At 37.8% G+C, this 17,077-nt stretch overlaps 1 protein-coding gene across 2 annotated transcripts; it reads right to left on the bottom strand.

Moving 5' to 3' along the window:
• Positions 1 to 8: 8 nt before the first annotated feature.
• Positions 9 to 11,745, bottom strand: LOC107769266 (putative amino-acid acetyltransferase NAGS1, chloroplastic). Of its 2 annotated transcripts, none has more exons than XM_016588471.2 (10): positions 10,963 to 11,745; positions 8,260 to 8,347; positions 7,161 to 7,366; positions 6,878 to 7,029; positions 5,051 to 5,468; positions 4,510 to 4,607; positions 3,944 to 4,055; positions 3,668 to 3,827; positions 2,326 to 2,398; positions 9 to 345 (listed from the first exon to the last, which is right to left on the bottom strand). In XM_016588471.2, the coding sequence occupies exons 1-10, from the start codon at positions 11,314 to 11,316 to the stop codon at positions 189 to 191; spliced, it is 1,818 nt and encodes a 605-aa protein (XP_016443957.1). In that variant the 5' UTR covers positions 11,317 to 11,745; the 3' UTR covers positions 9 to 188. The 2 variants fall into 2 exon arrangements, with proteins under 2 accessions (XP_016443957.1, XP_016443958.1); XM_016588472.2 differs by lacking the exon at positions 10,963 to 11,745 and adding an exon at positions 9,068 to 9,662.
• Between the last annotated feature and the right edge of the window lie 5,332 nt (positions 11,746 to 17,077).

Below are 17,077 nucleotides of genomic sequence, written 5' to 3'. Positions count from 1 at the left end.
CATGCAGATTTGGACATAAATCAAATAGAGACAAGCAAGGCAGATAATGTTACATACCTGGGGATGTAAAATTTTTATGTTTATAATTATTTTACACTTGTTTGCTATGATTCTTACACTTAAACTGTCACAGAATAACAAGGATTGTCCATTAAATCCAGCTTATTGCAGAGGCACTACATATACAATCAGAAACCCCTTGTGTTGTTATGAAAACGTATACCACTCCTATCAGGTAGCAGCTTCTTCATGTAATACTTCGACCTACGAGAAAGATTGATCTTTTTCCTTCTTTCTGCTGGTATATGGTCGATGGAACATTCAGAAAAGCCACGCCTCACAAACCTGTGGAGGCAAACACATACTTGGACATCAAGTCAACAGACCAACAACAACAACAACGACCCAGTAAAATCCCACAAAGTGGGGTTTGGGGAGGATTGTGTGTACGCAGACCTTACCCCTACCCCGATGGGGCAGAGAGACCGTTTCCGATAGACCCTCGGCTCAGGAAGACGGGAATAAAATAAGAAGAGACAATCCATCAGTAAAGTCAGCAGAAACCGTAGAAATAGTAGCAGAAGCATAAAAACCCAAAAATATATGACATGCAATAACAATAACCAGTAATTAAGTCCCGAGGCTAAGAAAAATAGAAAGGATAGTGTGGACTCGATATTAACCACAAGTCGTCTAAGATCAACCCTATCCAACCACGCCTCACCCCCAGTATGAAGTAGGAAAAGCTCGACTACCCGCTAGCCTACAACCCTAATGCTTGACCTCCAGATCTTCCTATCAAGGGCCATGTCCTCAGAAATCCGCAGTCGTGCCATGTCCTGCCTGATCACCTCTCCCCAATACTTTTTAGGCCGCCCTCTACCTCTTCTCGTACCCACCATAGCCAATCGCTCACATCTACTCACCGGAGCATCAAGGCTTCTCTTCCGTACGTGCCCGAACCATCTGAGCCTCGCTTTCCGCATCTTATCATCCAGACCTGCTCAACTTGAAACCCTTAAACTCGAGGGCCTGTCTCCAAACCTTCAACCGATCGTTAACACCGTCCCGCGTCTCATCAATTAGAACTATGTCATTAGCAAATAACAAACACCATGACATATCCCCTTGAATATGGTATGTCAGTGCATCCATCACCAATGCAACTAAGAACGGGCTAAGTGCAGAGCCTTGGTGTAACCACATAACAACCGGGAAATGCGTGACGTTTTCCCCAAGTCAACAGACCGATGGTCAATAATATTTTTCTTGTTCAAGGACCAAATTCAATCTCAACATTGAACATTTTATGAATCAAACTTTTAATAAATATGCGTGACGTTTTTTTGCATAAGTCTATCAAGGATTGGGACTCATCAAGTTTTTTAAAACAAGGTCTACTAAGGACTGGGAACTGTAAAATAGTTTAAAGAATTAGAAGGGTGGTTTTGCACTCCGTATAAACTGGATATAAGGTCAATATAATTCAGCTAGTGTGCACATATTGAATAAAAATGGATAATAGAAGGAAACTTGATCAATGACATATATGGCAAAATAGAAGAAAAAGAAAATAAAAACATGCTATTAGATAATTATTTGTTAGAAGGTAGAACACAAGAAGTGCTCTCTTTTAACATAGAAGGGAAGCTCAACCGAATACAATACCTCGGTGATAATTAATCTTATCGCTACTTTGGGTAGTTGAGTACTTTGATTTGAGCACAAACGAATTAGATTGAGGGCATTCGGCACCACTTTATAAATAAATAACTTGATAACAACAAGGTAATTTTTTTCATTATTATTTGACAAGTTAAGTGCTGTAACTCTACTTAAAACAATACAAACTACACATTCTTTTATCTTCTACAAAAATTCCAACTTTAAATTCTCTTTATAAAATGCATAGTAAATAAATAATGATCGCGCAGATCATATAAATGCGACTTTAAACCACAATCTAACAGGTAATAAACAAGTGTCCATCAAGGAGCCAACATATCCAATTTTAGTATTTATCTCTGGTACTTCACATGTACCTAAGACATACATGTCGCTTCCTTGAGAGTGTTCATGAATCCTAAATAGTAATAAGAGTCCATCAAAAGAAACACTTTTTCCCCTTTTTGATTCTCTTTACCTTGAAATAGCATCTTAGCTTTATCTCCTTGTTGAGATGACTAAGGACCTACATTCTCAAATTCAGTTTAATTATTGCTGCCTTTGTCCATTGCATTTTAGTTCAGCAATCAATGTTTACTTGCCCAATAGGACGAACAATGTATATATTGGCCAGGAAGAGGAAAGTGGAAAAGAATGTACCAATCAGCTGTGCGAGTTGTAAGGAGGAACAACATTTGCAATCCAAGGGCAGATGCCTTCTTCTCAATGTAATCTGCAAGTGTTTTTTGGGAATAGAATGTTATTGGCTATTGCGATAAAATGCCCAGAATGTTAATTCAGACCAAAAAGTACAAGGACACCAACTGTGTTTAGGTAGATATCGGAAGTAAACATATAACTACTTGTCTCAACTAGAACTCAAATTCTTCAATAAAACACCAGACCAAAAAAGCACGACTATGAGAAATTAGTTCTCAACATGTTTCCGAGTAAATCAATTAATAGGCACAAACAGACACATTCAGCATATGGATGTTGGTAGTAATACTATGAACATGACCATATGCAAATTGTTTGTCCTTATCACTAGATTTTTAAGCTCCCTCATTATCTTCTTACAATTTGTAGACCAATTTTATAAAAGTTACAAAGTTCTAGTTTGAACTTAGACCAAAATAAGGATCATGGGTCGGAAGCTAGGTTGCTCGGACACGGGTGCGGATCTAGAGGTCGGATCATTCTAGACGTAAATTTTAAGATTCGGGGATACAAATACTAGTACGGATACGGGTGCGGGATCCGGCTAAAAATAATTCAATAAAATAAAAATATATCTAAATTATGAGAAATTTCATGGAATACTTAGCTTGTATAGTGTGGATTTCTTTTTTATTTTCAAGTTGTAGATAAGTAAAAGATTGATTTCCTAGATAAAGTATGCTATTTTCTTCAAATTTATCCTAGTTTTGTTTTTGATTTCTAGAATCAAATTGTATCTTGTTTCGAATTTTTCCGTCCGTTGTGGTCAAAGTACCCAAAATTGTTTGACCAGATCTGGTACAGATCCCATATCCACACCCATACTAGTGTCGTGTCGACACGGGTGCGGCACCTAAACTGCCGTGTCGGAGCAACTTAGGTCGGAAGGGCAGATAGTATCTATCTTTGGACAGATTGCTATGTTTCTTGACAACTCAAAAATGAAAAATGCTTAGACCCATCATGCTGTTATTTGAAAGTGCTTATTCCGAGCACTAAGCCACTTGATGGATACATAAAATACCAAAAAGTACACAAAATTAAAGTGATTTCTTTTACTACGTGCATATCCAAGTGCCTAGAGGCTTCAGGAAACATCTTAAACTTCATAAGGACTAAATCAACTCCGTAAAGACTGAAGCAATTGTTGTGATTTCTCTTGTTAATGCATTTGCAACTTCATAAGGACTAAAGCAAATAATCACAACGTCCTGAAACTGCTTACATGCATTATATACTGTGAGGACAAAATGGTTTTACAACGAGAAAAGAGTTACTATACCAAGTAATTTGTCTCCCTGTCCTTGGCCACGGCAATCAGGAGAAACGGCAATAGCAGCAACCTCTCCACATTTTTCTTCAAAGTGAGGAAAGAGAGCAGCACAAGCTATAACATGGCCTTCTCTCTCCACAACAATGAATGAGTGCAACGACTCCACCAGCTAGAACAAGTTAAAAATACGCAATTATGAAAAAAGAAAAATGATATACAAACATTAACCAAATATAAGCTGATTTAATAACTATGTAGAATATAATAAGACGCATCAACTGTAACCTCTTCCTCACTCCTTTTGATCAATGTTCCAGAGTCTTCTAGAGGTTGTAATAATTGTTTGATCCCGGGAATATCTGACAGCCGAGCCATTCGTGTTCCTTCATAAAGATCACTGAGGAAGAGAGATTCATGCACATCTTAGTTGAAGGATAGTCATAAAAGGTATAGCAAATATCAACTAACTATGTTCTAACATATTTATAAAACTGAGAATACAGCTGTTAATTCTAGAGATAGGGCGATCATGAACTTCTTTGGTTAGAAATATAATGTCAAATTGGGAGGGATCAGAAACATGCAGATTCTCACTGCTCGTGGAGTTCTATACATCAATGTAAAAGGAGGTTCGGTTTATTTTAGCAACATAAGTAGCTGGCTAAACATCTCAAGAAATTCTGGAAATGACTTCTAATGATCATACACCAAATCATGGGGATTGACGGTTCAAAAACTCAAAGAAAAGTGAATCCATTGATCAGCTTAAAGAGGAAACAATGAAAATGTGGAAAATTGAATAAACATGCCTTGACTGAAATTACAATCAATATTCATCAAGATTTGCATACCTAGCTACCATTGTCCCAACTCCATCTCTTTGGAACAATTCCTTTAGTAAAACTCCACCAATAGTACCATCCAGCAGGTGAACTCTTTGAACACCTCCCTGATGGCAAATGGAGTACATAATTGGCAAAAGTTTTAACCAATAAGCCAATATATATATATCATATTGATAAACGAGGTTTCAATTTATTAGAGACATGATAATTTCCTCAAGTGAAGAAGTGAGATGAAAGATCACAGTGAAAGTTGATATTTACTAGATACCGCAAACCATATAGCCATAGCATGTAGTGGGGACACGAAACCAGTTAGATATTCTGTAAATATTACATAATCTCAACTGCACAAGCTATTAAATAAGTTTTACAGCAAAGAGAAGATGTCTTCCAAAATCTACCCCTTTTGCCATCAAGGATCAAGTTTAGAGAATATGCAATTTTCTGTTGTATAATTAGGGTTTGGGTAAATAACATGACAATTATTGACCAGTTTAGACAATTTTATGAATCTGCAGATATAGAGATTAGACAGCCAGGATCTTACCCTGCACACAAAAGCAGCCGCAGCTAACTCTGAAAGATAACCATTTAATCGGCTTAGTCTCTCTTGTCCTCCAATGGCAAAACCCTGTTCACTAGACCAAAGCCCATTCCCATTGTCAAAACCAACACCGTTCTGAAATGTGACACTGTATTGTTGGCTAAAACCATTCATATTGTAGGGGATTGATCCATTGGAATCATTGTGACCTGAACAATTGAAGTCCTCTTGACTGACAACTTTTACATAATTAGCTGCTGTCTCACTTTGCTCTGCTCGTTTGCGAACCAGTATGTCAGCATCTTGAAGAGTTAGGAAACGAATAAGACGGCCAGACTCATCCAGAATTGGACCATCTATAATACAAATCAGTTTTTCTGCTCCTAGAGCCAATGCACAAGCTGTAGCAACTTCATATGTGCTTCAATAAAATAGAACACATTATCAGTCTTAAAACTTGAGGAAAAATAAAGAAGGAAAGAGAAAACATATCGACAAAACATTGGCTCTTGATTGAAGTGTCAGTAATGTTGTATATTAAGCATCTAAGTTTAATCAATCAGAAATTGCTTATAGAAAAAACAAAACTTGTTACATATTACGAACTGTAAGATGAAGTAACTCGGCATGGCATCATGAAACAGATGACCACTGTGTAATACAAGTCGAGTTCCCAAGAATAGTAGATTGATTTAAAAGACAAGCATTCACACTGAGGGCTGTGACGCACAAACATATCCACAAAAAGCTGACTCAGGATTGTAGTCTCAGAAAAATGTTGTGTACTGAGCATCTAGCTTAATTGACACTCTGTAGAAAAATGCAAAAATAGTACATATTTAAGAACTAAAATGAAGTAATCTCTGCAAACAGATGACCACTGTGTAAAACAAGCTAAGTTCCCAAGAATAAAAGATTGATACAATGAATAGCATTCCAACATAAAATCGTGAAATTATTGGCTTCTATCCGTAATGAGGGATAAAGATGTGTTCATAGTCCAGCGCTAAGCTAATTTTAACTCAACAAGCCCATCCATATCACCCGTCCAACAGAGTGGAATCTTTTTTGTCCCACATATGCGTGTGCGCACACAATATTATTTATAAGAAAACCGTACTATCTTGTAACAAAAAGAAGGACAAGCACAGAAAGTTGTTGGTGTACTTCCTTATCACTCAGTTGAGTGTCTTTGAACTTCTATCTAAATGTACATGTATCCTGAAAAAATCGATTGATAGGTAAATAAACAGTACTATAAGAAAACACACAATTTGGGTGTTAACACCTATTCAATCAAGTAACCAGAAACCCAAATGTGTGACCTGAATGAGATCAACCTGAAGTAACATTTCTTTTCCAATACTTAATTTTACACTTCTTTCTGATAACACTTGACGACGTGCACCCTAGGCATATATCACATTGTTGCTTGTTATTTCCTCTTTTTTTCATGTTAAGATATCACTAGAAGACTTTATTTTGATTTTTTGGATTGACTTCTGGATATTGATCCTATCACTGAGATTTAAGTATTGCAATCTTCCAAGTACACGAGTCTCACCAAAAAAGAGAAAAGGAACATTTTGTGCCTGTCAAACAGTTGAAGAATGAAAAAGGAGAATGTCACATAAGTTAAAGTAAGCATGAAAATGGCAACTACAAGTTTGATTGAAAGAGAGGGTAGAACAGGGAAATTAACTACACGAAGCTGTAGTCTTATGTATCACCACGCTTTAGTATAACTCCGTTTATTTGCTGATTTTAATGACTTAAGTATAATGATGCATAACATCAACAAAGATACATATCAAAATCCATAAAGCATACTTGCAGTTCAAAACTTCTCCAGAGCTGGAATAACCAAGATTGCTTAATAGCACGATGCTGTCCTGATCAAGCCTCTCACGAATTCGAGAAACATCTATCTTCTTTACTTCACCCGTTGCTGCATAATCGATTCCCTCTACAACTCCCCTCCTCTGCATCAAAATTATAATGAAAATCACAAGTCAATCTCATTGTCATATTTGATGCCAGAAAATTTAAAACCCAAAAAGAATGACAAATGCATTTCATATATTTACGTAATGCAATGAGGTCATATTCTCACCTTTGCTGCGAGAAAATTACCACTGGCAACACTAACACCATCATGCCAGCGACTATTTTCTCCATGTCGGCGGACACCAGTCAATGACGGCCCAGGAGACAATTTTGCCTCTATCATAAGACGAATTCTCCCAGCTGCATCCATTGCAGCCATCAGTGAATCAGGGTCTGTAACTCTGTAGCGGCCTACATACTTGGGCTCACTTCCTGTGAGAAAGAGTTATCAAATCACTTGCCTCTGAGAATATGCTTCATAGAATAGAGAAAAATTGTAGTTAAGGGAAAATAAAATTAACATAATAGTGATAACTAAAAAGAGAAAAAGTAGAAGATTTGAATAGTAAATAGCATACGCTGTTAAACTCCTTTGCATGCAACGATTGGTTATTTTGAAATGCATAAGGTGGTTGTTTTCTCTTTCTTCTATGAAAGAAAAGGAATAACCGTAGCTTTGGGTTTCTCCTTGTTAATTGTTGTAGAAATATTTGGGAATGCATTATAGTCAACGTAATTGAAAATAGGATCTTGCATCTAAGCTATTTACTAGATTATGAGCTCCAGCTCATCATTAGCTAGTTGATCAAGCTTTAACCTGAATTCTTCACTGTTTAGAGCAAAACAAAAGCAGTTTCCCCCAAGCAACAGCCGAGCCAGATTGGACGAAAAATACCATTTTAGACTTTCCTGAGTTTCATCGGCTTAATGTCTTCGGAGTTTGTTATATTACATATTTAGATACTTCTCCTCATTTAATAGGAAAATAGATGTACCAATGCAGGAACACCATCTATAGGATGATAACACTAAGACAAGGAAAATCAACATTCTTAAGCAAAACAAAAATTTGAGGTAAAGGGCAGCCCGTGCACGAAGCATCACCGTTTACGTAGGAACCGTGGAAGGGCTGCAACCCAAGGGAATGTGATATAGGCAGCCTAACGGCCTAACCTAATGCAACTGCTAGTGGCTTATTCCACGACTCGAATCCATAACCTATAGGTCACATGGAAAGGGCTTCCCGGCGAAGAAAAGATAGGTAGCAGCGACAAATTGGCAATAACAAAATGAACAAGAAAAGAAAATAACAGCATTTTTCTCACCCCTATCAGCCAGAAAGCTATCAATCTGGACATGAGTTCCAGGTACAAGAACAAACTTGATTCCCAAGCCATGAAGTAGAGAAATATCCTGTAAATTTTATGAGTAAATAGCATAAAGCCAGCTGTTCACCCCCAGCTGTTCACCACACATTACTGAAAGTAAAGTAAAATCAACAAAATAAAGAACTTGCTATTACAGAAAATAAATCACTACTCAATCTCAAACTAGTTCAAATCGACTATATGAATCTTCTACATCTATTTCGCTTTATGTTGAAAATCTTAACATTTGTGTGAATTAGAGTTCTTTTAAAATTAAAACTTCTCTAAATTACACTGAAAGTGAAAAAATCTCCATCCCCAATTTATGTGACATGCTTGACTTGGCACGAAGTTTAAGCCATAAATATTTGTGGGGCTATAAAAATAATCTCATTAAGGTTAAAATAGAAAGTTTAATAACAACAACAACAAGCCTAGTAGAATCTCATAGATGGGGTCTAAGGAGGTTAATATATAAGCAAAACTTACCTCTAACTTGAAAGAGAAAGTTTAGTAACTATTTCTAAATAAAGAAAGTCACCATTTTTGTTAAAAAGAAAGAATATTACATAATTGGTATAGATGGAGTAGAATAAAAGCTTAGGAATAGTAATAAAGTTTAAGTTATATACAAAAAAAATTATACTATCCGACCACATTTACCTAATTACAAATTTCACTTTAAATGACCTGATAGTGCAAAATTCTGTTTTAAACTCTAGTAATATGGATAAATGGAAAGACAAAGTTAAATTTAGGAACGTGCCATGAGAAGAGGATCCAAATGAGGGCTGCTATCAACAATTTCAGCTGAGATTAGAACAACGAAAGTGCTGCCTCTGTGCGCTAGAAAATAAGGCCAAGCTTCTCGAAAAAACCCCACGAATATATCGTCCTTTATTGCATTACTCACGTCAAATAAACCGGCACTCTCCGGTTCACCAAAAACGTTGCACTTAATTGAAAATCTCTTCGCCAAATTAACTCCAAATGATAACAGCTTTCGTCTCGCTTGGAATTTATTTCCAATTCGAGGTGTCAAAATAATTGGTTGCTTGCGTTGTTTTATTGAAATTGGAGCACAAGGGCTTGAAGCTGACATTGGGAATTTTGTGGTTTTAGCAACAAAATGAAAATGAGTAATACTACTAGCTGATATTTTGCGGCTACTGAATGGAGAAGTGAAGAAGAGATTTTCCGGGAACAGACATGAACCGGCAACTGGTTAACCGTCGACCCGGTCTGTCCAGTCCGACCGGTTTTCTTCTTAATTATTAGCCATAATATTGAACGGTGCTGCAAATATTCTCAGTCCAGAATGTATATATTGATATGCGCTTTATTATAGTTTTAAGTTTCGCGATAGCAATATTATGTATTTTTAATTATATTTCAAATTATAAAAATAAAGTTTGAAGTTATTGGTCTTCTAGCTCCGCTCGATAATATTTTCATAAAAAGTATCTTCTTGAAAAGTAAGTGAATTTTTCTCTTACATTTCAATGTCTAGTAAATAGGAGTAGATAAAAAAATAGTTTTCCAAATTAAAAATATTTACATTGTTTTTCTAGTAATAAGTTTCATGATATTCTGATCAATTACATATTTTCACCTACCGATTACTACCAAATACATCTATAATCTAAATCTAAATTGTTTTTGTTTTATTCTCGCTCTTTTTCAATTTAATAATCTCCTAAGAAAGGGCCACGTTTAATTTGTGATCATTAACGACAAAGCTGACACACCAAGTGGTGCTGTTAATTGGAAGCGAGCTCTTACGAGAATCTTACTTTGTTTTCAGACATTTGAAAATAGTATTACACGTGAATCACATGCACGCACATATTCGTCTACGCTGAGAGTTATTTTATTGCAAATTTTCACAGGAAGTCCATCCCTTTTTGGAAAAATTAACTATGATCCTATAACAATTTTATAGGTATTTTTAAAGAAATTAATTGAAGTGGGCACAAGAGTAGCCACAATCTACAACTTTCTAAGAGTCGTCATAGTATTGTGGGCCCTAAATTTTGGCAAAAATCATGAATTTTTAAGATATATATATATATATATATATATATATATATATATATATATATCTTAAAATTTTATTTTGATATCCTGAATACTAAAAGCCTTAATTTAGAGATAACTGATTGAGCAAAATAGTGGTGCTCCCGTTACGTTAAAATCCTTGGTCGGGTCGAGAAACAAGAGAAGTAAGAACAACGAAAGCATACAAAAATAGTGGAACTTCTATTGCTTAGATTTAGCGCAAATACATCCTACTACTATATGATAAGAAGCACTCCTCAATCCATAAAAGAGAGAAATACTCCTTACCATTTTATATGATGAAAAGGATCACTACGCGAGTTAATTTGTGAAAGAATAAGTAGGTTCTGCATCAATTGATTGAAAATGCAAAATTAACGTACTTCTGAGGAGATTTCACTGATGATAGAGTTTGATTTGAGAACAAGATATTTACTGTTTTCATGCCAAACTCAAAATATATGTATAAATACTATAAAAATTACTATATTTATCTTAAATTCACAGTAAAATATTGAGACGATACTGTAGAATTAACTCTTCCTTGGGGAAAAAAAAGTTAGGTGTTCAAAATCAGACTAGCAATTAAAGAAGCTAACATACCTTGAGTAAAGAAGACAAATAAGGACTGTCAATGATCTCAGCAGATAGAACAAGGACAAATGTTCTACCCCTGTGTGCAAGAAAATATGGCTGAATTTCTCTCATCTTCTTCACAAATTCCTCTCCCTCATTTTCTTCAACTGCAGCAGCTGCCATTGGCAAACTATAACTAAAACTATTTTCAGTCGCAGTTATAACTCGCCCACAGTCAATGCTACTGCAGCAGCTCAAACGACTCCTCTGTATTTCATTTCTTCTCTTCCCCTCAATTCTCAAAAAATTGTCTCCTCCCCTAATGAAAAGATCATATTTTTTCCCCATTCCCAAACTCCATCCATAATTTAGTTTTAGCATTGGAAAAATTCTTATGCAGTCAAATCCGATCGTATACTTTTAACGACAAGACTTTTAGCTCATAACCAACTTTTCCGGTCGTAATAGACCCATTTTTTCCTTATTAAATATCAAATAAGCGGCGAAAAGGCGTTGTTTATGATCAATTGAAGACCCAAAAAAGAAAGTACTAAACGGTAGAAGTAAAGAGAAGACAACTTAGTTGGCAAATCTTGACGACGTGTTTATGTTTCCACTAGCTCCATTGCTTCACTAATGAAAGATTTCAGAATGGAAAAATTACGTAAAGAAGGTGAAGTGGGAGTGGCGTGCTAAAGAGACATATTCTTTATTCGTGTATGTAATAATCATGTGTCCTTGGATAATAGCATGGAGATCAAATCAATGGCTTACAACCAGAATTTAGCAAGAAAGAAAGAGAGAATTAATGATGTGTGGTAAAAACAGAAGGGGAGAAATAGACTTTAATTTGTGGGACTCTCTATATCGATTGTCAAGCATCAAGTCACAGAAACAAGCTAGATTCGTTTAGGGAAGGTATTCAAACATTTTTCACAGTCATGTGGTTGTTGGGAATTGAATATTAAATACTGTACAACTATGATAGTACTTGGGGGTATCAAATTATTTAAGCAAAATTGGTCGACAATTAAATTCTTACGCGGCTTAAATAATACGTGGTTTAATTCAACACGAATAATTAAGAGTAATAGATAAATGAATTAAAGACGAAATAAACGATCAAACCAATCACAATGTTATAACCAAGACTGATCTTAGATTGAACAGTGAGCTCGTCCTCGATTGGACCCCGGGCCCCGGTTCAAGCCCAGTCGCGAATGAAGAAAAGAAACAACGAATAATGCCTTTTACAGTAGCTAGATGACAAAAGTAAACTTTTATTGCTTTGAATTGCGAGTTATATTGTGTCAGAGTAAAGAAAAAATTCTCCTTTATATAGTAGGAAAGATTTAGTCCTAGTATAAGTCTAAAAAGGGTAAAAATCTTTTTTTTTCGGTAACCGTTGATCCATAATCGACACTGAGCGGGATTCACACCGTAATATCCGGTTGAGAGAGAATATTACGACCCCCTATCCATCATGCATAACCGTTCACCGCGTCTCCCGAGGTCAAAAAGCTATACTTGGTCCGGGGTGCATCGCTTAACCGTGTCCGATGTCGGACACACCGTTCAGTTTTCCCGGGTTTCGATTATGTTGTCAACTCGTACTTCCCTTCGTTCTTCTATAGGGGAATCAGGGAAGATATTGCCCCCCGTACACAGATAGTCCCCTCGTTTGCCGGAGAGTAGATTTATCGAAGCGACGTGAAGCGATAAATGAACCCCGGTTCCTTCCTTCGTACGTTATAACCGGGTTGACGGGTCAACGAAATATCCCATCAGTCGCGTCATTCTAACTTCGGACACGCGTCAGCCGCCGGTTGACTGTCCTTGAACGTTAAACGTCACGCATTGATCACTCTTTTCCTCTATAAAAACCCTGACCTTTTTTTCAGTTTTCCTCTTTTCGATTTTTAGAGCTGTTTGACTTTACCCGAGAATTCTTCCATTAACTTTAAACTCTTCAAATCTTCATACGTCACTTTCCAGATCTTCAAATCTTCAAACCTTTAAATCAGATCTTCATATCTTTATCCCCATCTTCAAATCTTCATATTTTTCTTCAAATCTTCATATTCTCCAGAATTCGATGGCGAAGACTTTCAAATCTGTGCCTCAGCAAACCGCCCCTTTAATTTCTAACCTGGTCGCGGATATCGAGGTATCTGTTCCTGAGGTGGTCTCGGATCCTCCCTTAAAGAGTTTCGTACCTAAGAGATGTTCAATCAAAAATGACTTCAAAGTCGAGAAGGCTTCCAGTAAGCAAGATCGAGGCGAGGGGTATGGAGGTATATATCCTTCATCACTGAAGATATACTCCCCACAGTCTGGGGGGGATTGTAACTGGGAGGGCAAGGATGTGGTCATTCTTGGGTCCAACAAGGACATCACCACTCACGTAGAGGGGTATTTAAGTGTTTACACTTACCCCTTCACGCTCGCCCTTGTGGACCCCATAATTCTTGATTTCTGCAAAAGGTAAGAGGTCTACCTTAGGCAGATTCATCCGTCCTTTTGGAGGATCGTGATCCTCCTCCGCCACTTCGTAAACAACACCGAAACCGCTTGGTTCACCCTCAACCACCTACTTCGTCTCTACAGTCCTCGAATCTTCCGAGGATGGCTGATCAAGCTCGTTCGTCGAGCAAGTAAAGCCCCATTCTCGAGCATCGATGAAAGATTGGAATTGAGGCTGGCATGGGAGGTTTGTACGGGTAAAAACTGAAGGCCTCATTCCCCATAATTTCTACCATTCCCTGAAAAGTGGAACTCATCCCGTATGTCTTCTCCTTCTCGGGTGCTCGCTATTTCCTTTTGTTCTTTTTCTAATTACACGAGTCTACCGATGCCCATCGGTCGCCCAAGTCCCTAATGCAATCCCCCGCTTCAAGGAGTGGATCGAGGGGATTTGTAAATAAATGTCCTACTTTGAATGCGAATGAAGCAAGCTCTCGAGGGGCAAGTGGGAGGCCCGTTCCCATGGTGAGTTTTCTGCCCGAATAATGGCATTTATATTCCTAACTTTTATATTCGCTAAGTCTTTTTCCTTTCACAGGTTTGCCCAAGACCACCGAGCTTCGGCCATTGGACGAGGACGAGGCCCCATCCTTGCTTGCTGAACCCTCCGCTTCGGGGCATCCCGGAGCTGCCGTAAAGGAGGAGAAGAAGAAAAAGAGGAAATCCTCTGGCTCCCTGGACGCCAAGGTGAAGAAGAAGAAGAGGGTTGATGTCCAGGTCCAGAAAAGCAACAAAAAGAACACCAAATCTAGGGTACTGGATCCCGATTCTCTCTTCCGGCTCAGGGATTACCTTGCGGATGACGATCTTGTGTTCATTGCTCATGGGTCGACCATCGATGAAGGAGAGCAGGCAACGACCGAGGAAGGTGACCGAGAGGTTGATTTCCCTCTATCTCGGGAACCAGAAGGAGAATCGGAGGCCACGACCTCTCGAGAAACCTCTCCTTCCCCAAAAGAAGTAGCCTGTGTCATTGACATTGCGAAGACGCCATCCCACACAGAGTCCATGTTTGAAGAGGCTCAAGCTGGTAAAGAGATGTCAAACGAGACGACGTCGGGCCCAGATGATGCCCTCACCATATTTTTTGACGGCATGGACATGAGTGCGTTAGAGGACTACTCCAGGCTTGGTCACCTGGAGGTCCAAAAAGGACATGTCATCGGGAGCGGGCCAGTCGAGCTCGAGCACGAAGCTAGTGAGGCAATTTCCTTCCCCAAGTGTGGATCGTGACCGCAAGAGAACGGTCATTCTTACTATCCCAGCGGATGCCCGGGTGATGTCTGCTCTGGTGGGTGTGGCCAGATATCTTCGTTGCTTGGTGACCGAGGAGGATCAGACGAAGATGAATGAGGAGGGCACATCGAGCCTCTTCAACGAGGCGCAACATGCACTAAACCGGGTAAGATGTATATTCTTCGTATCCTTTGCGAACTTTACTTAGTTTTAGCATATTCTAATGATCTCATTGTCTTTCAGGCTTCGGTGCTTCACGATGAAAGCTTCCTTAAGTCCCACTTGGAAATCAGCCAGCTCGAGTTCGAGCTCAAAGAGAAAATTCGGAAGAAGGACATGTACAGGCACTTCTAGAAAAATGCTAAATTCCGACCGAAATTTCCGACTGAATTTTTTTGTCCGGAAATTTCCGACGGAATCTGTCAAAATTTTCAAAAAGATATCTCCTATATATTTTTAAATTTTTTTCGACCACATTTCCGACCAAATCGGTCGTAACTTTTGGCGAAAAATTTATTTTGACTTGTTTGACTTCATTTCCGACCGATTTGGTCGGTAGTTTTTTTTTTAAAAAATAAATTAAAATAACTATTCCGACCGAATCGGTCGGAATTTTTTTTAAAAACCCTACATCCCGTCCCTAAAAAATTGAAGCTCACTTTTTTTCCTCCTTCTCTCATCTCTCTCTCTCGTCCCCAAAATACAGAAGTTCCTCTCTCATTCTCCCCCATCCCCAAGAACAATGTATGTTTGCTCTCTCTCTCTCTCTCTCTCTCTCGTTTCCTCCTCCCTTCTCCCTCTCCTTCCTCCTCCCCTTTTCCCTTAATTTATTAATTTTGTTTATCTATTTTGCAGCAGTGGTTGGTGGCGGCGGCGGCAACAACTCCTCAGTCGACTTCTTCGGCATTTTTTCCGTCAAGGTAAGTATTTAGTTGACATATATATCTTATTTTTATTGTTACATTTGTAGTAATTTTCTATATATGAACATCCTAGCTAGTTGAAGTAGGTATGGTTGAAATTTTAGGGATTTTAGTTTTTTAATGATACTTAATATAAAACAAAAAGAGATAAGAATATGTTGAATTAGGTATGGTTGAAATTTTGGGTTAAACAAGAATATGTTAATAATACATGTCCACTCATAAGCCCGAATTTAAATTTTATGTAAACAAGTGATTCGCTAAGCTTATCAGATAATTAAACTAGCTTAATCCTATCATAAATGGTATGATCCAACATCGAATAGAGGTACAAAGGTGCACGCTCAGTACACAATAGTTGAAATTAAACACACGGGGTAGTATAGACTTTATGATCCCTTTATCATTGCACAAAAGGTGAAACAACTGTATTATGCTCCTTATCCTTTGAGCAAGAATAAGTCTGCATGGGGGGTAGTTTTGAAAACAAAGCCCGTGGGTAGAGTGGTAGTCGAAGATGCATTAGATGTGGCGTACTAGAATGACATTTCAAATGTTGAATCAATAGTGGATGATGAATTAGCAGATGAATTGCAGTATCATGAAAGGATATATGAAGAATTTGATCCTTCTGTCCTTGGACCAAATGAGGACGAAGATAGAGGTGTTGAACATGAAATAAGTGATGGGGAAGAATTACTAGATGAAAGTGAAACATGCGATGATGAAGACTTATATGATTACTAGGAAGATAGCGATGAGGATTGAACAACAAGACGAGTCCCTCAAGGACCTCCCAATTTTCCGAGCCGAGCTGGAAAAGGCACAAAATGAGGCTGACGACGTCCACAACACACCTCGATAAGAGATATGATACAATCATATGCAATATAAATTATCCAACTATGAGTTGGGTTCGAATCAACAGAGAGTTATAAGGGGTGTTAGGAGTATATATTTGAAGAACGCGAATGGATTAACTAAATTTGCACTTTCACAAAGAGTTTTGATTTCTACTTCTACTATTACTCTAACAATTGTGAGCTAAGGAAAATAAACTAGAAATGAATGTTTTTGGTGTTTTTCAAAATAGTTTAAAAGCCTAGGGATGTGACCATAACCTAGGTGTTCGCCTAATGGGATAGAGACGTTAATACTTATTTTGTTGATTGGGGTGTATTATAGCTCTCAACTCTACATTACCCACTCAATACCTCTCGGCCAGAGAGTGATTTTTCCCAATTTGGCTTTCTCAAGCCCAAATGGGTATCAAACAAAATAGTTGATATGAGCTCAAGCCGGGTTCTTACTATCTCTAGTTTGAACCCTTTAATTAGGCTAATCGAACTCTCAATTAACCCAATTCCTCGTTAGCCAAATTATCCTAGACTAGGTCCTTCTTTCTCAAGTAGAGACTAAGTCAAAAAGGCATGAATCAATCTTTGCAACCATTAATTCTA

The sequence above is a fragment of the Nicotiana tabacum genome, chromosome 14, assembly GCF_000715075.1.
Source record: "Nicotiana tabacum cultivar K326 chromosome 14, ASM71507v2, whole genome shotgun sequence".
Lineage (NCBI taxonomy): Eukaryota > Viridiplantae > Streptophyta > Magnoliopsida > Solanales > Solanaceae > Nicotiana > Nicotiana tabacum.
Note: the sequence above shows the minus strand (reverse complement) of the source record. Positions and strands in the feature narration are given on the sequence as shown.